Genomic DNA, 24,131 nt, shown 5'->3' with positions numbered 1-24,131 from the left:
TTTCTAGCTAGTAACAACCCAGCAAGTTAACCCCACAAAAGGAAAGCCAGGCTCCAAGACTCTTGGAAGGCAGGGGTCAAGTATGTTTGAACTCCAGAGTCAGGTGTGCCAGCCCCAAGCCCAACTTGAAGGAGCTCACAGTTGGATCCCAGGCAGCCAGACAGCAGCTGAAGATGGGCTGGGGGAGTAGGCCCAGGGCCTGGAGCTGGGAGAGCTTCACAGTGATGTGACCCTTGAAGGGAGGGGGTCCGGTACCCAGCCTTGATGGGGTGAAAACCCAAGGTGGTGCTCTGACAAGGTCTGGGGGAGGCGGCAGACTCACTAGAGGCTGCCGGGCTGGGAATTGCCTTAGGAAGTTTAAAATCATGCACTGGATGGTTAAATAAAGAAGCAGTAGATTTTCAGCCTGGTGCTGATAAGCATTTGTTTTCATTCCATGTGACGCAGGCCCCTCCGGAGCCCAGGAGGCCGCAAGGGGGTCACTAGTTCAGGACTTCTCTCTCTCCACTAGCTCCTCCAGGCCATTGTGTTTCTTCCGGAACCATACCCTGTGGTGTTGGAAAGTCCTATGGAGCTTTTGGACCTGGGTCTCAGAAGCAGGGAAAGATTAGCCCTCAAAAACAGGAACTGACCTCTCCTGAGCTGTTCAGGAAAGAGCCACGCTGCCAACAGCAGGCGGGGTTGCCCTCCCCCTCAACATGGCGTTACCCAGCTGGATAAGACCGTGAGAGACGATCTGCCCATTTCCTTTCACTGCCCCCGTCTCTCCCTCAGCCTCTACGAGGGTATGGTCTGTGGAAACAACCACCAGGGATCCGCCCTTCTCTCTGGATCGTCCAGCACTGGCCTGGAATCAGGCCCTTTGGCGGCCGGCACCACTGCCCGCGACACGGCCCACGTGTGTGCGGCTTCACCTGGCTCCATCCCAGAGGGGTCTGTATTTATGTGGTAAAGGGAATGAGGAAGGAAAAAAAGGTATTTTAAAAACATCTTTATTGTGGGGGCACCTGGCTGGCTCAGTCAGTATAGTGTGTGACTTGATCTTGAGGTGGTGAATTTGAGACCCATGTTGGGTTTGGAGAATACTTAAAACTAAAATCTTAGGGAAAAAGGTCTTTATTGTAAAATACTATGGATAAAAGCTCAAAACTTCCTTATAAGCATCACCTAAGAAACAGATTTTCCCAGGAGTCTGTCCATGTGCCTCTGCCGATCACAGCCTCCCCTCCCTCAGAAATGAGCCACTACCCTGACTTAGTCCCAAGGGTCACGCCAACATTAAGGCTTTGTGCTTGGGAGTTTTATACATCTGCAGGATCCCCCTCCCGCCCTGTTGCAGAGCCCCCCTAAGGAAACAGGGTGCCTGAGCAGCTGCTGTGTGCGGTCTTACAGTTGTCTCGTATTTCCCAGGCAGGGAACAGGGGAAGCACGTGTGTCTTCTCAGTTCCTAACAACTGCCTGGGCAAGCATGAGATGAGATGAGGCAGAAACAGGATTCACTCCTCAAGCCTAGTGTTCCTTCCACACTCCTGAAATTTCCACTTCAGTAACTAGTCTCTAGGGTAAAGCTGGTAGGAGGACAGGGACAGGCCAGAGGACAGGTTCCTCGGCAGGAGATCAATGCAGCCCCACCATGTGCTGTTTGAGGCCGTGTTCAGCCCCTCCCCCGGGGCCTCCACGACTGCGCACAGTGGCCTAAGTGAGTCCCGCTTGACATTCTCCTGAAAACACGATGGGATTAGAAGTGTTCCAGGAACGCTTTATCAGTTCTCCTGCTCAGGTGAAGATGGCAAGATTTGAGAGGCCACAAGATTAGGTTCAAGGTCACCAGTGAGGCACTGGAGGAAATGAACAGAAGCTTGGCTCTCCCAGGGGCCTCATGGAACCTAAAGGGCCCAATGGCTCCTGAGACCTCTGATGGGCTCAGGCTGCTTCTGCCCATCTCCCAGTGCTCCAGAAAGCCTTTCCCTCGGCCACAAGGTTTCCTGTGACTCAGGGTGATGCTGGAATTTCCCCAGCCAAGCCACAATGCCTTCTAAGCCTTGTGACTTTGCAAAAACGTGGCCCCATTTCAGAGGGCCGACTTGGGAGCACAAAGTCCTCTGGAAGTGGGAATGCCGGTCATGTGAGACTGGAGTGGTGTCAAGGTGCACATAAGTCTCTCCAGAGCTCCCATGGTTCTCTAACGCTCTCAGTGAGGTAAGAACCTTCCTCGAGAACAGCCATCCCACCAGGGGCACTGAGAACAGCCCCCAAGTGTGTGCTGTCCAACCCGGGGGGAGCTCGCCCCCACCAATGACACACCTACACAACTGCGTCAGTGGCCCTGGTCTGCACTTATCCTGTCTAGACGCTGGCAGCATCCGGGCCACTGGCAGGAAAACTCAAGTACCTGAGGTAAGGCCTATGTTGTCAGCAATGCAAAGTGGTCAGCCCCCATGTACTGCGAGGTGTGGCAAAGAGAGCTGGGAGTGAGCGGGCTGCAGGAGCAGCCTTCAGGAAGAGGGAAAGCAGGCTGGGTAGAAGGGAAGGAGCAGAAACGTGGAGGCCACTCAGCCTAGTGAGGGAAGTGGCGGCCAGGACCTGTGAACAGGGTGGAAAGATACCCCCACACCCACCACCCCCTTGGGGACTTCCAGCAAGGATCTATTGATGCCCGGGGTGAGACCTTAGGAGGACTGGTGCACCTGTACGAGAAGCACTCCTGGAGCCAGAGGGTGCCCAGCCAGGGAGGCCATACGAGGCCTATATATGAACTCAAAAATTCTGTGGTAATTTTTCTTGGGGGGGGGGACAGACCGGCTTCCAGCAGGTAAGTCACTGGGGCCCCTGATGTAAGAAAGTTCCAAGAAACACTATTTACTGGGGGCTTGGGATTGACCTGGCCCCACAGGGGCGTCAGCCTGGTCCCTTCCCATCCCAGGCACCTTTCCAGGTTACGTACCGGTAGGCCCAGATCTAGCCTCGGCCTGAAACCTTGAGGCCCTGTGGAGGAAGAGGACACACACTCTTGCCAAGGCTGAGGGACGTGCTTGAAGGAACAGGCTTAAACCGCACCTGGAGAGAATTTCCGCTGGTGAGCACTGTGCTGTCCAGGAGAGAGCCTCTTGGGAGCTCTAGTCCTCACGGATCCCAAGCCAGATTAAAAGCCGGTCTAGAAAGTTTACAGCTCGAGACAGCCAACTATCACTGGAAAAGGGAGGAGATGGACAGAACTGTATTTATGACACCAGAACCTGTCTTACGGGGGTCAATGGGTGTGGCAAGGGCTAGTTTAATACGCCAGCTAGAGGAGAGACTCCCCAGCACATGCCCTCAACTCTTTGGTTCACTGCAAGGCAAACTGGGCTTGGCCAGAGCAGAACCACCCTGATCAAGGGGTCCCAGGCAGTGATCAAGGCCCTGCTCTGTCCTGTCCTAAGAGCCTGCCAGCCACTGGCCTGCCTGCACTGCTCCTGTGAGGCATCCAGCTTGGTCACAACAGTCCCCTTGCTCTCAGGAATGGAGACAACCTCTCAGTGGCGGCCACATGACGGGATAAGCCAGGGCCAGGCAGGAAGGCAGTTCACTCACGGTCTCAAGGCCCCCCCAGTCTCACAAATCCTCATGAACCCCATTCCTGAGGACTGAGCACCCTGGCACTTTCTCACCAAGTGAAACCTTTCCTCCAGCCCCTTCTTTTGCCCACTGGGGCTTGGGCCAGAGCAGAACAGGGCGACAACATTCACTTCTAAAAGGTCCTAAGAGCAGCCATTCCTGTTTCCATGACACTGCCCAGGGAAGCTGTTCCTGACTGGGGCGGCGGGGGGGAAGGGGGGGAGCATCGCTTCCTGAAGATGGCTGAAAATGTGCGGGGGTATCTCGCTTACATAGTGGCTGGGACTATGACTGGCATTTTGTGGGTGGGGATGCCAGACTGACTGCATTCTCCGGAGAGTCCTACGCAAGAAGTGTCCCGCCTATAAAGTCTTCTTGTTTTACATGAAGAAACACACCCATGAGAAGAAACCATTGTCTTTCTCCAATTAAAAGAATGCACAAACCATACTACCTCCTCCACTCTTTTCCCACTGAAAGCCTCTCCCTGTTTAAAAATAGGACACAGGGCCAGTGTCAGAATCCCAGGGGCATGGGCCGGTCCCTGGTGATGGCCAGCGGATGTGGGGTCCGGTCCTGTCAGGTGAGAGGCCTCCTTACCTGGGCATTTCGGTGTGGATGGAGCACCTGTCATCCAGGAGCATGTCAAAGTCATGCAGACTTGCTAGCAAAGAGATGAGACACAGTTAGACAAGGCCAGGCTGCAGGGGAGGCTCTGCATTCCTATATGGCTGGGCCAGCACCCCCAGTGAAGAGGCAAGAGGTGTCTGGGGTGGCCCGCAGAAGGGTTTGCCTGGAGTCCATGTGTTCCCCCCTGCTCAAAGAAGTGAGAAAAGTAGTGAGGCTGTGATAGGTACACACTGTGCCAACCACTTGGAAGACAAAAGGCCCTGAATCCCAGTAAAGGGGCAGTTAAAGTTTGGACCCGAAAGAGCGGGGAGTAATGGTGACCGGTGACCTACAGCACTGAGGCCAGTGTCCTGCTCTTTCCTTAGTGACCTCAGCAGGGCCCTGCCAGCTGCTGCTAAAGGAGGGAATAGAGGGGTCTCTCCACTGCCCCAGATCTTTGGGAGAGCCATTTGTTCTTTTTTAAAAAACACAATATATATATGGCTCTTGGTATGTGCCAGGCACTTGTTCTAATTAACAAATACCAACTCATTTAATCCTCATACAACCGAAGCAAAGGTTTGCACCCAGCCTGGGTCCAGAATTTACGCTCTGAACAATTATACCAAGCTGCTTTCTGACAGAATGTACACGAAAGCTTTAAATCACTGCACATTCTCGACCCAGTAGAAATGCCTTTGGTCAGAATTTATTCTAAGGAAATAAGCACCACCACCCAGGAAGAACCCACAGACAACGTGTACAGGGCCCTGCACTAGTGCTGCTGGCAACCCCCGTGGGCAACAATGGGGAGACGGACTGCTGACGTGGGGTGCTCCACGTCATGTTCATGGGGAACTCCACCCCTGAACTCTAGTTCCGCCTTCCCAAGCCCCAGCACCACACTCAGACATGTGGGGGATGGGAAAGAAACAGTCAACGGGTGGGACGCTCGGTGCTTGGCACTACGACCTGTGATAGGCACCAAAAATACCAGCTATGGAGCGCTCAAAATCAGTCTTTCGTTACCTAAGTATCTAAAGAAAATCACCTTAAATGTATGAAAAAAATTAATTTATTTAAAGCTTTGTGGCAGTACTGTTTTGCTTTGCATAGATTATCTCATTTAATTCTCATCCTGATGAAGACAGGAACTGCTTTTCTTCCCATTTTACTTAACAGAAGGGGTTTAGCAGGTCACCAGTGTTGCCAACAGAGAGCAAGAATCTACAGGAATAGGGTCTCCGGGGCTCATCACCACACTGCACGGCCCTGGAAGATGGGACTTGGGGTTTTACCGCAAATCTTACAAGAGCCAAGCCAGCCCCCTTCACAGCACTTCCATACTTCGTGCAGTTTGACCCTTGACTATCACCGGAGCTCTGACTGGTCAGCAGGAGGGCGTGTGACCTAGTGTGGGCCTCAGGGCCAACCGCGGAGGGCAGGCAGATGCTGCGGGCTTTCAACAGAGGACAGAGCCCGCGAATCACACTCCGGGGGTAGCGGTGCCTGGTGGAAGTTTGGATGTGGGGAGAAGGCAAGTCCCTGTGGTCTGTACTTTGAAATCTGTATCCTGGCATGAATCAAAGCTGAGTTCTTTTGGGAACAGGACAGCACTCCTAACAGAACAAGCTCCTCCGTTCCTGACACATCCTGTGCATGATGGTGCGGGCATGAGGTCCTTGGGGTTCGGGCCAGCAAGAGGCCATCAGAGGGGAGGCAGGAAGAGGGCTTTGGGATGGCATCCATGCTTGGACATCAGAATGTGGGCACCTTGGCGCTAGTCCTGCCCCTCGCTTAGCTCTTTAATCCTGACCTCGGCAGGTCACGAGAGGGGAATATAGTCTACAATCCATGAGACTCGAAGGGCCTGATTTTTGTGTCTTATCCTCAGTAATTCCTCCAATCAAACCTTTGCATTCCTTGAGTTAGTGCTGGGTATATCTAGAAGGAATTCATAACAGGAGCCCCTCACTATCTTGTCTTAAGGAAGGGGCATCCCCCAAGATCTTACTGAAGCATTAACCCCTAATGATTCAGAATGTGACCGCACTTGGAGACGGGTTTTTAAAGAGGTAATTAGTTAAAATGAGCCCATTAGGATGGACCTTATTGCAATCTGACTGGTATCATAAGAAAAGGAGAGGACAGACAGAAGGACACCAGGAACTGGAGTGTACAGAGAAAAGCCCAAGGATGGAAACCTACCAACACGCTGAGCTCGGACTTCCAGCCACAGAACTGGAAGAAAATAAACTGGTTCAGCTGCCCAGTCTTGCGAACTGATACAGACGGTTATATCCACTTCATACTTCAACCACTCCCTACCATGATTTCGAATGGCAAGTGAATACAATAAACCAAAAGGCTGTTTGGTTAATACTTTTAATTATATGATTATAATGATACAATTTTCACTATTCAATGTTTTGTATAAAACCAGTTACAATACACAAGATTTTCAAACTTGACAATACGTACCAAACTACATAGATATGCAAAGTTTACAGGCCATTATGAAGCTTTATCTTAAAAATACCTTCAGGAAAATAAACATTCATTCAACCAGCTCTCTTGGCTTTATAAAATATGATTAGAAATATACATTTTAATAAAAAAATCAGGACAATGATTGATCAAATACTGATTAATCAGTTACATTTTAAAACTTTTAATAATCTGTACATGAGTGCAGGTTGGATAAAAGTCTGCAAGTTATTAATATAAAACTGCAGTACTATAATCAGATGAACTTACCTGCTGCTGACAGTTAATTCTACTGGGCAATTAAGGAGGTAATTTCCTACACAGTATTGGTGAATTGTCCAGTCTTTTGGACATATCTGTAGTTTTTCCACTTAGCAACAAGAGGAATACTCAGATTGAGGAGAAATGGAGGAGCAGCAGCTAGCCTGACCAGGACAGTTTTTCGCAGGAGAGAACTATTAAAGAATTAAAACAGTTTTTTAAAGTCGTTTTTGATGAGCACTGCTTTCCAAAATGCAAGAATTACTTGTAAAAATGTATGAAGAGAAACAGTTAAGCTAATTTTAGAACAAACATCAAAAGAGCGCATTGCTCATTTGTCATGAATGGTGGTGACTGAAGCAAAGGAAAGCCTCCAGAAGCTCTTGGCACAACACCACCCAAAGCGCCTGATGGTCCGCAGGGTGTACCGAACCGGCCATCAGGCTCCAAGGGCAAGCACATTTGCCTCGTGAGAACACTTGGGAATTCCTCTTTAAAAATGTGTGGCCCAAGAAAAGAGGTAGAAATCACCCCCGTGAGAGGGGAGGAGGGAAGAGAAGGAAGTGGGTGGGTGACAGGCTAATGGGGCCAAGTTTAGAACAGAAGAACGCTGGAGATGAGAAGAGCAGCATGCCACCCAGAAGCGGCTACTGGGACAAGGAAGGCTACTTGTTTTAGTGAGGCACAGCTCAGGATTTACCCCTCTTCATAGACAGCTAAGAGAGATTTCTAGTTTTTCTTTAGCATTACAAAAGAGAAGTCTGTCTATACTTTCTAGATACCCGGTTTTGCAGATGCCCTTCCTTTGGACTGTCTCTGACTTTGGACAGGAGTCCCCCAAAAGCTTCAAGAACACCTAAAAATATTCATTTCTAATTTTAATCCCAGTAGAAACTATCTCGGTGTCCTTTCAAAGCTATTTAAGGCTTCAAGTTTGAAGAAATCTCTCCATCTGACATGCCCTACTTCATATTCCATAGCAACAGGGTCTTTCTTATGACAAGGGAGTTAGAATCTCGGAAGATTCTGGGGTGCTGAAGTTTCCGTTAGGGGAAAAAAAGAATCCACTCTTATTCATAGCAGAAAGAACTTTCCATCAGTCAGACCCAGACACTTCCTGGATTCTACATACACCCCCAGTAAGTTTACTGGTGTGCTGTGAAGTCGCCCTGAAGCACTATTACAACTCCCCAGTGCGTTCTACGGAATGCTTCTTTATCAAATCACTAGTTTCCCATGACTCATTTTAGTGGGCCTGTTAAACACAAAAAGATTTTTTAGAAAGAGCCACAGTGATAGCAATTCTAGCTGGAAACTTGAGCAGCCAACACAAAAAGGCAATTTGTAAAATAAAAAAGTACTGTGGTTAATGCTGAAGCCCAGATTTTTCACTCTTGGCCAAGACACCAAATGGCTTATTCACTATGAGGGAGACAGCACATGTAACTTTTTCTGATGTAGTAAAAAGCCAAACTGGGGACAGTTGAGATGGAAGTTTGATTTTCATAACTACCTGGATTATTTATGCAGGAGAGATGGCCTTTAAAATTGTCAAGGGAAGAATTGCCCTGAGAATCCAATGTTTTATGCAAGGGCACAGTCTGAATACTTAGTATTATCTCCGAGACAGCAAATAGAATGTTTCTCCTCCCACCCAGAGCTTAGCAAAGAGGGGTCTTCCCATCCAGTAAGTGGGTCTTTGTGTCTCTTCACTTCCAGGGACAGAAAGCCACCTTTTTTTTTTCCTGAGATCTAGTCCCCAGTGTTCAAAAGCCAGCATGACCCATCCCCTGACGGGGAAAGGCCACTTGTCTGACCAAGACAGTGGCACCTGCCATCTCCCCTCAAAGCCAGTCAACCTTCTAATTACTCCAAGAGAGTAAATATCAAAATGGAGCCATGGTCTTCCAGTAACTTTTTGCATTAACAGACTTGAATCTGTTTATTCCAACCACTTCTTACCACTCTAAGTTTTGTTAAAAAGGCAGCTTTTTAAAATGGAATTGCCTGCTCACCTGGTTCATTCATCTTGTAATGTGAAAGCATTTGCCTTCTCTAGCCTTTCCATATTGTATCCCCTGTTTTCCAAACCAGGACAGGCAAAAATTGGTTAACAATAACTAAAGCCATTCACTTTTTATTATGAAGGTAACCAAAGTGACTGCAAAATATTCTTGTATTTTGGGCCCCATTTTTTTGTTTTACCAGCAAATAAATTATTTTTGTGATTGCTTTGTATCACAGATCTGCTGTGTTTTGTAGGGGGGGGGCGAAGGCACTCTGCAAAGAGTTAGTTGTATTCCCTAACCAAAGGCAACAGTGAGTCTCTTATTTACAAACAACGGAAATCCAGATATGAATAACTGTTACTGAAATCAAAGGGTATGTGAATGGCCTTAGGCAGATCACACACACAAAAAAGAAATCCACAATGCTACAAAGAAAGACCCTAATAAAGCAGTACCTTTTTTTTTTTTTTTTTTCTTTTAAGCCACCATTATTTGGGATGGCTGTTTCCAAGGGAAAACACCAACAGTGCTGTTTTTTTGTTTTTGTTTTCAAATCATGTGTGGAAGGAAATATGATTTTAGTTTGTAGGACTGAGCAACCAAACAGTGGGCAGCCTTGGCATTCTCCAGTTCCTCAACAACACATAGAGGAATGACTTACAACAATCTTCCAACTCTGAAGCCAGTTTCCCCTCCCGAGTCTTCCTAGAGCTATGGCTCACATTCTCTTACCAGTTTAGGTTGCCAAAGTACCACTTTTTATCACAACATCCAACAGTGTTCAAACAGGGTTTTCACAGGTTCTTGTTAATAAAGCACTCTTTGGTGGAAGACAAGCAGTTTGGGTACTTAACAGAGTTACCATTACAACCACGTTACAAATGTTGAACTGAAGATGGTTAAACGAAACGGTATCAAATTACAGAGAGAATCATTTCAGTAACGCCTGTTTTCTCTTTACAAATTTTGACACAGGATGAACAGAAAATAAATACATAAAAAACCTCCATCAGATCCTCACTTCTTCTGAAGGCCAGCAGCTAAAATGATTGCCATCACAGGGACACACGTGCACCACACAAACTGGTCAGCTCTCCTGACAGCAGAGGGCTTTTGATATTTACACCTGAGACTAAATTTACAACAGCTTTTTTTGTCATTAAACTCCAGACATTTCTATAAAAGGTGAGCTGGGCCTTCTTCAAGTCACTGCTTGTGCCCAAACTCATGTAGTTATTTAAACTCCAGTGGACATTGTCTTCCTTGAATAAACTTCTTAGGTGGAAAGCAGCTAAGGCTTTTTGCAATTTTGTTTTGTTTCCAAATAAATTGTGCTAAGTCCTGCTGTAGTTCTCTGTTCCTAGAGTCTTCCTTCAGTTCTGGTCACAGGTTTTTACTTAACGCAAGACTGTTTTAGTCCTTGAAATGGAGGGACTACAGGGGGAGAAAAAAAAGGATTTTACCATGAAGGTTTCCAAGTGTCCCGTATGTAGTTACCAAAAGACAAGGAAGGCAACATAATAAAAGTAGTGACATGCTAAAAAGTATACACTTTGTATAATTTTTTTAATGACAAGTATTTTGGAAAAGACAGTACAGTACCAACCATAAAGTAAAGACAAACGGGAGAGAAAGGCAGAGCAGAAAAAGGTTCAGTTCTGCAAAAAAATAAAAAATAAAAATAAAAATAAAGAAAACAGGAAGGGTGGGCAGAAGCAGCAGAGCAATGCGAGTACCATAATGCCATTAAGGGCATTTGTTGCAAAGCATTCCTTTTCCTTCCTTCCCTCTGAGGAACCAGGCTGTGGGAAAGGTGGAAAGAATGAAAAGATAAAGAAGTGTTACTTGATTATCTCCAAAGTCAGAATTCGGTCACAGAAAAAGCTCTGGCCCCTCAAGCAGTTTCCAGTGGAGCTTGGGCCTACTGCCAGCTGGGCACCACCCTCCCCCCCAGGAAAAGCCATCCCGCCTTTGGAAACTGACCTGGACTGTCACCCCACCTCCCTTCTATCCTCCCCAATTTATTCTGTCAACTTTGAACTCAACAGCAACTTTCAGAGAAGAAACTAAGCAATGGGTAGAGTCAGAGAAGCCAGTTCTCATCTGGAGGTGCCCTCACTGGGTGCTGATGGCGCTCTAGGAGAGTAGCTTGTCTGAATCCATCACTTAGCCTCTGGAGACCCCAATGGAACACTGCGTTTCTATAAGGGTCCAGGTCAACTGGTGCACCCAAGTGGAGAAATGTCTGGAATTTCAAAGGGGAATCAGTATCTTAGAAGATCAGAGGAAACCGACATTTTTAAAAAAGGATATTTAGCAACAACATTCTGGTGCTTCTATGTAGATGCACTTTCAGAGATAAAGACTGTAACAGAAAGACAGGAGCCCAGAATTGGTGGAATGGACACTGAGACTGTAAGAGACAAGAAGCAGTGGCAGGCATGATGATGATAAAAGTCACAAATGAGCAGACCTCAAAAGCCCAAGAAGTCCTGAATGTGGTACTCCCAACAGTAAAGCTCCTGGATACACTGACGTTTTTAGAGGCCAAGGAAGGCACCCTGAGCATTTATCTTCCCCCATGATATGGATAATTAGCTGCAAAATACCTCAAAAGCCAGGAACATTAGGTTGGTTTGACAGGTGGAACAGAAAGTGATGATTCCCAATGACATAACTTGGGAAAAAAAAAAAAAAATCACTTGTCCATGACCATTTTCTCAGAAAATGAAGGAAAGAAAAAAAGGACTCCTCCAAGGAAATAGCACATGCTTATAGAAACATGCACTTGATGGTACATATGTTGGGTCAAGACATGAACTGAACTGAATTGTACCCCATGAGGTGACTGCAGGTCCTCAATCAGAGGCACAATGATGGAACTTTCAAGACTCTGAGAGAGCTCCTCCGAAAGAACGAACACTGGAAAGCAGGTCAATTCTCCAATGGATTTAGTAATTCTTAAAAGAGAAACAGCAGAATGATTTATAGCTCTAACAGCAATTGGGAGAGGTGGAAGCCCATTAATTTACTTCTTTCAGTAACTGCACGCTGGGCCACAGCAGAGGCTCAGGAGGCTCAGATGAGGCTTGTGTTCAATGGGTACGAGAGGGAATGAGCATCTGCCAGGAGAGAAACATGGGGGCACTTCTTCCCCACAGCAAAGATTTATGACACCACCTAGTTTTTCAGCCTCCAAATAATCGCTCTTTTAATGTGTTTGTGGAAAAGTTGTCCCAAGTCGTACAGCCTCTCAGTAAACTGCCAAAAATCGAAAGAGCCAAATCAGTGGAAAGTGTGCTTAGGTAAGGTCTTCATCCCGGAAGCCTCTAGGAAGGGAACAGAACATGGGCATGAAAGGTCAAGTTCCAATGGCAGGACAGATAGGACGAGGACGATCATGTGTGAACACCAACCTGCAAAGAGAAGGCTTCCGAGGTGGGGTAACAGCACACAGCTAATGCTGGCGCCTTGGAGGTATTTATTTTATACTGAAAGGTATACTACGTTCATTTCCTTGTATTGCTGTCTAGCAAAGTTTTCAATTCAATACTTTACTCAACAATCTTACAGTGCTTTGTCCTGAATCAGACTATGCACAAATGTGTCAATTCCCTCATTACTTTTCAATGAAAAATAAATACTATTCAGTAGGATAAAAGCTGCAGGCTACAGCTTGGCTATATCAACTCTATTTTCTAGAACCAGGAAATGGAACCTGTACATAATGTATTTGCCTTCATTTCATGAGCTGTAGGTGGCTCACAGTTCAGGTGATGTGAACACAGGTCAAAGACCCAAAAGAGGCCAAGGAGACCCTGCATGAAGGGAGGTGGGAAACATACTCAAAACCCAATTCTCTCTCATTGGTTTATTTCTTCATCCTTCCTAGAATTTCTGAAAGTCCACTCTGAGAATTTAGAATAAGCCTTTTGGCTTTTGGCACTATCCCAAATGCCTGGAAACTGCTTTGGGTCATTTCAAAATTCAGTCAAGTATATTCAGTCTGAACTCTACTTTCAACCCCTCAAAGCATCTGGTGCACGGACCTCAGGCAGATGCTCACTGCAATCAGGAACCACCTCTGCTGAGAAACACAAGTTTAGATCACTAGACAAGACCTAGATGGAAAAACTGCCGCAGGGCCACACCCCTCAGAGGAACACGGTGTGACTGGGTATGCGTGGTCCCGGTTCCTGGACTCTATTCCTCTGTAGCCTGAAGAGCACAATCCAGAAAAGCAGAAAGTAGAATTAAATGTGCAAGACACATTCAACTGTAATGGAAGCCTGAGTAATTATACCTAAAAAAAAAAGTTCATTCAAAACATGTCTAACTTGTCCCGACTACAGGCTTTTTATTTGAATTTTTAATAGTTTAAGTCACCTAAAATGTCAAAATTAAAATGCTCCCATTTCCCCCTACTTATTGTAAAAAATTTGGAGAAAAAGAAAATGATAAAAAAGTAGAACTCCCTAACTGTCCTACCAGCTAGAAGAACTGTTAATAATACAGCATATTTTCCATTACATTATTTCCATACATGCATAGAAATGTATGTATATATAAATATTTAAATATATGTATAATATAAAGTTACATATACATAAATATATGTATAAGCATATACATATATTTATAGATGTATACATTTCTATACATAAAGTATATTGTACTTTTACAAAACTAGAGTAATATTTCATAATTTTTATGCATAGCTCTTTTCACTTATTGCTTCATGAGCATTTATCCAGGCCATTAAGTTTTCTTTAAAAACATGACTCTTGATTCACTTGGCATAATTCAACAATCTTCAGCCCATCTCCTCTTCCTCACTATTATAAATACCATATTGGTATTATGTTATAATGTACCTAAATCTTTGACTTTCTGTCAGTATTTCTCTAATATTCTTTTCAAATGGAATTAAAGAATAAAAAATTTATGAATATTTGATACCTTTCAATGAAAAATTCAAAATCCCCAAATTATGAGTTGGTGTCTTCAACTTCTTGAACTAAGGCCCCATCACATTCTTGTGTAAGTAAACATATGTAGTGAAATTATAATGAAAAAATGAGCAGAAGGGGAGACTGGCAGAACTGAACAATTCCTTAAAAAAACAAAACACACACACACACACACACACACACACACAGGCACGCACACGCACAAAGACACAGAGCTCTCCCTGTGGGAGAGCTAGTCCCTAAGGACTAGCAAGTCCCTCAGGATGCAGGCTGCTGAAAACCTGCCCTGGAGACTAACTCAGCCATCCCACAGCCTCAAATATATGAGGGCAGAAAGTTAAAAAAGAAGCAAGGAAAATCGTGAAGGATGCTTTAAAGTCTGGTTCAAACTATCTTCAGGCTGCTTGTGGTCTGTTATAAGAGAGGCACTGGGCCATGAGCACAGGACCACAGGTTGTTGTCAACACAGGCAAAGATGCACAAACACAAAAGGGCGCCTGCCTTCCCCTCCTGAGATGACAGTAAGTAGGTTATTTGCTCTTCCTTCAAAAGGGGAGTGCTCCTGGAATATGCTAAAAGTGAAATGTCTGCTTTCAGTTCATGATTAACCACCAAAAACAATAATGAGTAATGGATTTGGTCATGGAATGTGTGCATGTTCTTGTCATAGCCTGTAATAATGAAGGAAAGGAAGATGCTGGGCTCCAGGTGAAAGCACAAACCCCCCTGGGTGTGTACTGTGGCCAAGAGACCAGGCCCTAGGTAAAGAAGGATTCCAGACTCACTGGTGTTCTCATATCCCACCATCACACTTATTTGCAGCTAATTCTCCAACAATTTTGCTGTATCTGATATACAAAAAAATTTCCTCCGAGCCTAACAGAGAGCTATGGAAATACAAAAATGTATTGAGTACAACCCTCTCAATTTTCCCATAATCTGACCCCGAGACCACATTTCCAGTGTTGAGAACCACCTCTGAAAAACAAAACAAAACAAAACAAAAACCCTACATTAGCAATGGCCCAGATTTTCTTAGATGATGAACAAGTCAAACACATTTGATTAATTTCCTGTCACAGGGACTCTGCTTTCTCCTCTCTTTCTCTCTTCATTTCTATCTTCAGAAGGTTAAACTTGAAAATCAATGCTTGGAACTTTTCAGAAGAGTAGGATTCTTTTCTCACCTTTTAAAACTGCTTTTTCTTGAAGCAGATCTGGTGGTTCTTTTAGTAATGCCTGCACTGCCAGAAATGTTAGGTTCAGATGTTTTACAGCTCTGAACACTGGACTGAAGAATTACTCTGAAAACAGTTGGAAAAAAATAAGATTATATTCACTGAAACAATTTTCAAATACTTGACGGAGGAAGGCATCTTTGCACTTTAGTGCAAATTATTTTATTGAAAATTGATAGGATTTTCCACAAACACATTTGCCAAAAAAAATCTAAAACACATTTTCACATCCAAGTCTTTTTTATTTCCCCATGAAGGTTACACAAAGATAACCTGAATTTACCTTGCTTTAAGGAAAAAATCACCTGGCATCTTAAGCAATTCTCACACCAAAGAAATCAATCAGTAGAACAAATCTTTGTGCCCCAAAGTAAAAGAGGATTCTCAGAATTCTAGTCATAAAAACAAGAAATCATTTAAAAGCCCCAAATTCTAAAGAATATGAATATAAAAATCTATAAAATAGTCACTCTTTGGAGGTGAAAGTATGGGCAATATACCCCAAATCAATACTTACTTTATATAACATTTCAATTTTTAAAATATGTTCAAACAAAACTTGAATTTTGTCTAGATTATAACTACTCACTAAATCACTAAGTACCATTCACATGAAAGCAAAATTGTTTGAATTTTGTGAATCTTGATTTAATTAATCTCTAAAATAACTGATGCCTATGGGTGTAGGTTGTCCAGGAGGCAAATTCATGAGTCAGAAGAACACCCTCAGATAAAGCCCACATAAAGTACCTTGCTCAAAAGTAGAGGGTGTTCTGTAATTCTTCATTGAATGGTCACAGGGAAAACAGCAGAAAACATCAAAAGATTTTATGTGCAACCCTTTTCTTCAACAGATAATGACCAAAATGCTGAACTGCATACACACACATTTATATATACACTTGACTTTTATTTTTCTGTAGGAGAAAACACTGCCTTAAAAATAAGCTTCCTCCTCTCATGTCCAAACAAAGGTGAGAGTGGATAACCACTTAGGAGGACCCAGCTCATCAAGAGTAAACAGAACCATTACAACTAACTAATATGTCTCCTATGCCTGTCTCCTATGCCTTAGTTACTGCCATGTTAATTAATAACCAAAGCCAGGTCCTCAAAATGCAGCAAAGATCTGTAAATTCTGAGTATTAACCCAAACCAAAGCATATTCAGCATTTAGTAAAATGCTTAACTTCTCATCACTTTAAAAAAAACAAAAAAAAACAAAAAAACGCGATGGGTGGCAGTGGACCAGAGAGGCAGCCTGGAGGCCAGGGGTTTCCAAGCTATTGGGGGGGGGGGGGCTGCTCTCTCAGCTGGTTTGCTTTATCCCCATAGTCTTCCTCAAAGCCTATGAAACAGGCCTTCGGTCTCAGAAGGAAACTGATCCTGGGTAAATGAACCAATGGTTGCCTTGGGATTTCTCACGAAGCTTCATCACTCTAACAACACAGAAAAGGTATATGCAGACAGTGTGATCAAAGAAGGCAACCAACCACGCTGGTATATGATTTCCACCTCTGAAAACAAGGATTTAAAAAATTTTCTGATCATATCAAATGGGGTGGGGGGGGGGACAGGAGAATATTTAATGGTCTCTACTAACAGGATTTGAATATAGAATTTTTCATAAAGCAAAACAAAACAACCACCAAACTTCTACTGTTATTTCTGAAGCCCAGTCTGGGGGGTCTCACACCTGTTCTGTGAGGCTCCTGGGTTTTATCTCCATTTAGCCAAAGAGAGAAAATAAGACTCCTTTTGGCTTATTTGGAAATACCACACCAACTTGTCAAATAATTTGAGGCCACTGGCGGCCAAAAGTATAGACAATCCCCACCTTGTAAAATCATTAACATAAAAACAAGAGCCAATATATTACTTGTTTTAGGAAATTTAAATCTTGATTTCTTAACTACTACTGAAATATTCACTATTTGAAAAAAGAAATCGCTGCTAAATCAAATTTCAGGCTGGCAGGAAACATCTTTTAGAAAGCATTTCTTTCTCTATAAAATTAATGTAAATAATTCATATGGCTATTTTGAAAATAAAAGCATGACAGAAACCTGGAACGTATTTAATCACACCAGTAGAGATTCAGGTAACTAGTTATTTGCATTAACAACACAGCAGTTACTGTATCTGTAAGTTATGCATCAGTAAACTGGAAAACCCCCCAGCAACTACACTTAGATTATTACCTTGGTAAACTCCCACCACACCAAACGTAAGGTAGATCCACCCTACCCCAAGACATGTGGGAGGCCACTGCTTCTCACCTGGTGCAAACCAGGCCAATCACATGGCTTTGCAGAGCAATATTCTACATAAATATTTTCTCCTTTCCTAGTACCCCTAAATACTTCCCACAAAAGGTAACTGTAAGGATTAAACCTGTTTACATCATTGTTACTGCTGAAGGTTTTTGTTTCTGTAAATTCCTTTCCATCTTTTCCTTAATCTGCAGTCCTCCTTTTTATGTCTTGCCCACACAACAGTTCACCTTCTTTTTGGCAACCTCTTTTGAGACTCAGTATTCTCAGACCGAGACTTGCAACTTGAGGCATATAGCAAAGCAAGTAACTGACAAGCCAGTTCTCTTACCTCTCAAACTACAAAATGCTTTGAACATAAATGTTCAGTTCCAAGAAAAGAATCCATCAGTGAGACTGTGCACTATACTATTTACACTTGGTTATCCACCAACACTAAACAAACTTTCCAAATGATGGGCCTGAGGCCCTACAACTTTCAGGCTCTCCTTTGCCACTGTCTCAGAGAATCTGACACAGACATCTATAGTGTGGAATAGGCTGTTACCTGGCATGCCTGGAAAATCAGACTATCAGGCCATGATACGTCATCAGCCAATAGAGGTGAATACCAGAAACGATACCCGTAAGTAGTCCCCTCACAAGGTAACTATAAAGATTATACCTGTTTACATCATTGTTACTGCTGAAGGCTTCTGTTTCTGTAAATTCCAATTTAATCAGACAAGCTAAACTGAATACTCTTTGGGTCTACAAATGCATTGGAAAATATCGGTAATAACAATAAAAAAAGATTATATCTTACACAGAATATTGAAAAGAAAAGTGTCTGATAGAGACCATTTTTAAACTTACCTTAGGAAAAGTAATACAACTACAAAGTGCCTAAGTATTATTAGCAACGATTCCACCCGTTTAGAACTCCAGGTATCCGAAATACCTTTCCCACTTAGAACAGTCTGAGAATAAATCTATGTAGTGCATGGTGTTCTTGAGTCAGAATATGCAGATACCTAAGCTTAGTAAGAGGAATAAAAGAAAAAAAAGAAAAACAAAAAGACCTGTATCAGAAATACTGCTTATCTGTCTACGCAATAATAAACTTGGGATTAATAAGATACTTGAGAAAAGGTCATAATAGGAACATGTTAATTTTGAAAAGAATGGCATCTGCTGGATTTTTAAATCTTTTCTAGCCATCTGAAGACACTCCAGGAAGCCATGAAGTATAAAGTATGAGAGTTGGTTGCAATGGAATTCCACTTTGGAGGAGATCCTAAAAGGAACTTTCATGCTCCTTTACAACTCCGAAGTCCAAGTTGGAACAAGAGAATGAATTCTTGAAATATGAGCTAAAGGAAGAGTTTCAGAGAAAAAAGAATGCAGTGTAGACATAAGAGGGTAGTGTGAACCACACTCTCACAGGACACACCCTCCTTCCTATGCTCTTGGTGGCAACTGCACGGTGTTCCCCTGGGGAAGCTTCCTGCCACACTCTACTGCAGAACAAAAAGTCTGTTCACTGTTAAGATATTCATTTCAGGGTGAAAGATAACAAGAGAATACAAAATCTGCTATAATCACCTAATAAGGGTGTTTTGATTACTTCTGGGAAAGGAAAATGGAAGAAAGTGAGCACAGGGGCAGTCATGCAGAAGCACGAGGCTGAACAAGGGACTCCAGTCTTCTCTGCTGTCCTATTTCCATTTAACATGATTTTTGAAAACTGTACTAACTGTATTCCCTACAGGGAAGGATGTGAAATGAAGCCAAGGAGAAGATTCTGCTTACTCAAGGCAGAAGACTTAGCAGGGAAGCAGCTGCGGCTAAAAGCACTACAACCAACCGCGGAGTCGGAGGGGAAACACCACACAACGCTCACTAGCTGCAAAGGCAAATCTCTACAACAGCATGCAATCAGTGGGCAAATTCTTTTTGCTAGATTGAAAAGGATATGCTGAAGACATTTACTCTGGAAATTAGAGGAAATTGACTGAAAGAAAAACACCCCAATTATCCCAGACTCACTAACTATTTTTGATAGGAAAAAGAAACTATTTTGGTGACTTTATAAATTGCTATTTCAAAAAATGCGTTAAGAGTAAGCACAACTTAAAAACAAAATTTGTTTTTTAGTATCCCTATAGGAAAGGATCAGGGAAGGCCTCCCCTCTCCACCATCCCATTAATTAGGAAGTTTCAGAAAAAGAACCTTTGAAAAGAGGCAAACCAACAAAGCTAGGAGAGGTGACAGTGAGAAAAACGTGCACCATGAGAAACACACTGGCCACCAGAGGTGACTGTATAGAGAAATGGAATGGGACACTTACACAGCAGCTATCTGTCAAAGGGTCCCGACGGCTATTGTGTTCTGAAACCATCAAGACAGAATAGCAGGATGGGAAGAATGTAGTCACAAACAATCCACCAGATGACAACACTACACAGTGCAGAGGTCAGCACAGCTAGGGAACATCTGGAAAGGGGTGAAGGGGAAAGAACAGATGTTCAAATTGGGAAGCCAAAATAAATAAAATAATAAATAAATAAAGCCATGTGTGAATTTTAGACACCCTGTGATAGATACAAAGGGGTGGGAAATGAGGATGGAGTTTTGCTATTTTATGTTGGGGAGAAAATGCTACCTTCAGTTTTAAATTGATTTCGTATTTGGCAACAAAAGATTAGATCCAATTTCTAGCTGGATAACTGGCCCTTGTTAATTTAATTGTATGATACAGAAATCAGAGTTGTACTTACAGGATTGAAATTCTTCGAAAAGCACAAGATATGCACACAGAAAACTAAATCAAACCAGAGGATAAGGAGGGAAAACCAGCCGAACAACACGCAGCCCTGGACGATCATTAACAGTGATTCAAAGGAGGCACAATTATAAATGAACACAGCACAGCAGCAGTGATCTCATTTCAATGCAGTCCCACACTGGATAATCTAAGAGTTAAGGCAAATGGCCGACTTTGAAAATAAGGACTAACGAAGCATCCCCAACCCCGGGCAACACAAAATGAGGAAAATTTCCCCCACAAATCAACGTAAGATAAATTTCCTCAGTTGTTTTCCTCATTCATTTTCCTCTTATGGCCAAACTTGGCTTTCAGCTCAGTATTTCTTAATCCAGTGGTCTAGTTTTTGGCAGTGAAGAAGAAAACCTCACAGTTTGAAGAGTGGTGCCTCCATCCAGCTACTTCTAAATGGTCACCAGGGACATATCTGTGACCAAACATAAAAGGCTCTATTGAACATTTGCTCTGTGTGAGTAATGGGCTGATCAAGTCATAAATGACTTGTCTGGCTTACTATGAGACCTTTATCGGTGTCCTTGTCATCTTAATCACTGAACAGGTACCCTATATGGTCTCTAGTGACAAGGGATTACACTGAGGACGGACCTGAAATCCAATCTAACCTCACCCTGCAAGGTATACCTGGCAGCAAGTTACAGCTCATTTACTCCTTCCACAAAAACACAAACCCACTAATATATATTAAGATTACAGGGGCTTAGTATTTAGGCAGAATGGAATAACTGGCTTAGGAACACTAGAAGACTCTCTATCCACCCCAAGTTCCATTTGCAGTTACTGATTTAACAGTGATCTTAAAGGCAGAATGGTCTGAATATCCAAGTATCTCCATCACAGATTTTTCATCGTTCTCCTAAAATTCATGGCATAAGAATTATTTTCCAATGATGAGAGCACACCCATCCATACTGTGCTGCTAAGGAAGATTTAAAGCAAATTAGATCTATATTTTTACCTTATTCCCAGGTAGGCTACAATGGACTCTTTATGCACTATTTCATTTAACACTGACAGAAATGAGCAGTATGCAGAAAGGCAGCATGGATGAAGTTATAAAATCTACCAAATCTATTTTAGCACAGACAACAATATACTTGCCGTCACGTCCCACAGATCCCGTCAAGGTCACGGTGCTACCAGATTTAATGTCTTCGTGGTAGTTGGGATCAGACAGACTCTCTGAGAAAAGGACTACTTTATAGTATCTAACAACTTTAACTTTACCCCCCCACCCCCAAATACTGTTTGTAAAATAGAAAACAATAATTGGAATGCTATTTTTGAGTACTATAAACTTGCTTTTAAGAATCACCAGTACTAAGTATTTTTTCACTAACTTTCCTTCTTATAAGTATTTTCACTCTGGGACACCTCACACGCAAAGGTGAATGTGATCACGTCTAGTGTCGCCTTCTGGTTTCCGATGGTATTTAGAATTTTAGGCCTCATTCATTGCTTTCTTTTATAATGCCACAAATCTATCAGCTATTAAAGGAACTTTAATGGTCTCATCTGTAGAAAAGCGCAGCAAGTGACATGAACTCTCTGGAATACATATTTGCAATGTAGCAGACTCAGAGTGACTGAAGGAAATTTCCTAGAAGCCCTATTTAGCAGGAACTTTGGACTAAGCAGAATTCCCATCCCAACTCCCAACCTGACTTTTCATCAGAAGCTTTTGAGAAATAAATTGATGTTGCAGATTCATAAAAACAAAATAAAAAACCTGAGCACAACTAAAAGCAACCCACAAATCACCCATTTTCTAGGGCTTATGACGCAAAGCCCTGGACCAGCCGTGCGGGCTATACCTGGAAGCTCGCCAGCAGTGCGGTCACAGACCACACCCCAGGCCCAAAACCATAATCTACATTCTGATAAGCTCCCGGGAGACTCAAATGCTCAGGGAAGAATGAACACTGTTTGAGGTGAGTACCTATACCTATCACGCCTCTTTTGGCCTCAGGAGGATTATCTGGAGGGACTACAATATTTCTAAATAAAAAGAACCATCAAGGCCTTAGATCAAGATTTTCTAAATTAAAATCAAAATGGCATCTGGAGTTACATAAATGACACAAAAGGCACCATTCTGAAAGCTTCCTCAGTGAAATGCAGCTGCCCCACACTGGAGAAGGCCCAGTGAACGCCTGTAGTCCACACGGACACGTGTCCTTCACATGGCCCTTTTCAACTGCATTCTTTTCTGTGTGTCTTTTAAAAACATCTCAAGGCAGGGGCCCATGATGACACATGCCTCTCTGTAATTCTACTTTAGATAACAAGGAGGTGCCAGTGAAGAACCACTGTGAATTAAAAAGAAGGCCTGTTCTTCTCTGCCATGAACGTTTATGATGTCATTAGGTCCTTACTGTATTACAAGATGATTACTGAACAAAATGACATGTCTACATCACCCCCCCACCTAATCAGATAAAACAAAACAAAATAACAACAACAAAAAAAACACCCCATAACCAGGGGGTGCCTGGGCAGCTCAGTCGGTTAAGGGTCTGATGCTTGATTTTGGCTCATGTCATGATCTCAGGGCCATGACACTGGGCATGGAGCCTACTTAAGATTCTCTCTCTCTCCCCACCAAAAAAAAAAAAAAAAAAAAAAAAAAGACATAACTGGAAATGTGGTACCCCACAATGAAAAGAAAGGTTACTGTAAGGAAGGAATCCACTAGCATAAATGAAAGCATATACTAAAGAATATACTAGAAAAAAGTGCAATGGCCAAGTCTTTAAATTCTACATATTTTTCTAACAATCCTAGATGGTCCATGAGGTTGAATCCCAACTAGCACTTATACAATCAAGTACAGGTGAGCATATACACACTAACTATACAACTTCCTATCCCATACTAAACCTTCTTCTTCTAACTCCTCAAATGAAAAATACAAAATTCTTATTTAATCTAGTTCATTATTGCCCTAAAATAATAGAACATAAAGCTACAATGTCATCCCTGATTAAATGCTACCATATCCAAACAAATGGTCTATAATATGGTAGTGAATTTAAGGAAATACACAATTTCAGCAACTCTGGACAAATCTGTTATTCTGTGGTTTATATCTGCTGCCACTCTCCTGAGGATGGCCCGTGGTGATTATCCATGGAGAAAAAGCATTCCCGATACTGCTTTCCTATGTACACAGCCTAGAGAGGTTACAACACAAGATGGAGATAAAGGACAGCCGAGAGCTTCCTAGGCAACAACCCTGGGTTTTAAATAATGTCAATAACCATTTTGAAGTAGCATAATGGGCATGCGACTATGGAGAAAAACAGGGAAAAAATGCTCACGAAGGACCTCCTATACATATTACATAACATCAACCACACAAAAGAAACCAGACTCACGTGAGGGGAATAGCGTTTGTTTTTGACTGTCTTCTGCTTTTCAGGGCTCGCAGTCTATCACCTTGTGTCACTCCATGGATTTCGTCATCATCACTGTACTGTATAAGTAAAGAAACACTGAGCTAGTGACTTAAGTTGCAAGTATTAAGGCAGTAAAGCATAGCACCTGCATTTATCCACATAGACACATACAAATAAACTGCTGAACTCTAAAAAATTTTGCTGCTTTCAAAATAAAGCTACAGGTCGCATTTCAAGACAACCAACAGTTAGTTGACTTTACAGACACTGAACCCAACAGCATTCTTGTTACAAAACATACTGACTGTGAGGAGGCATCATGGGTTTTCAGTAATGAACCAGTCTTCATAAAATTTCACAATCCACATACCACCACTCACTATAGTACCCCTACCCTCTAAACTCCTGATTCTTTAACATTTCCCAACTGAAAACAACTAGTTCCCCAAATTAACTATCGCAAA

The 24,131-nt window shown here is 43.1% G+C and overlaps 1 protein-coding gene across 18 annotated transcripts in view; it reads right to left on the bottom strand.

The window, feature by feature from the left end:
• Positions 1-2,811: 2,811 nt before the first annotated feature.
• The window catches only part of CDC14B (cell division cycle 14B), a 105,294-nt gene continuing 83,974 nt past the window's right edge, over positions 2,812-24,131 (bottom strand). For 3 of the 18 annotated variants that reach the window (XM_059143432.1, XM_059143426.1, XM_059143436.1), the window contains exons 12-14: positions 23,647-23,744; positions 19,775-19,920; positions 6,576-10,382 (exon numbers count right to left, since the gene is read on the bottom strand). In XM_059143432.1, the coding sequence (XP_058999415.1) occupies positions 19,806-19,920; positions 23,647-23,744 (213 nt within the window). In that variant the 3' untranslated portion in view covers positions 6,576-10,382; positions 19,775-19,805. Of the gene's footprint in view, positions 3,190-4,197; positions 4,262-6,575; positions 10,766-15,120; positions 15,238-19,774; positions 19,921-23,646; positions 23,745-24,131 lie in introns of those variants that run through there. The other 15 variants (XM_059143420.1, XM_059143419.1, XM_059143421.1 and 12 more) reach the window with 11 other exon arrangements.

The sequence above is a fragment of the Mustela lutreola genome, chromosome 12 (genome assembly GCF_030435805.1).
Source record: "Mustela lutreola isolate mMusLut2 chromosome 12, mMusLut2.pri, whole genome shotgun sequence".
NCBI lineage: Eukaryota > Metazoa > Chordata > Mammalia > Carnivora > Mustelidae > Mustela > Mustela lutreola.
This window is presented reverse-complemented; position numbering and strand designations above follow the sequence as displayed.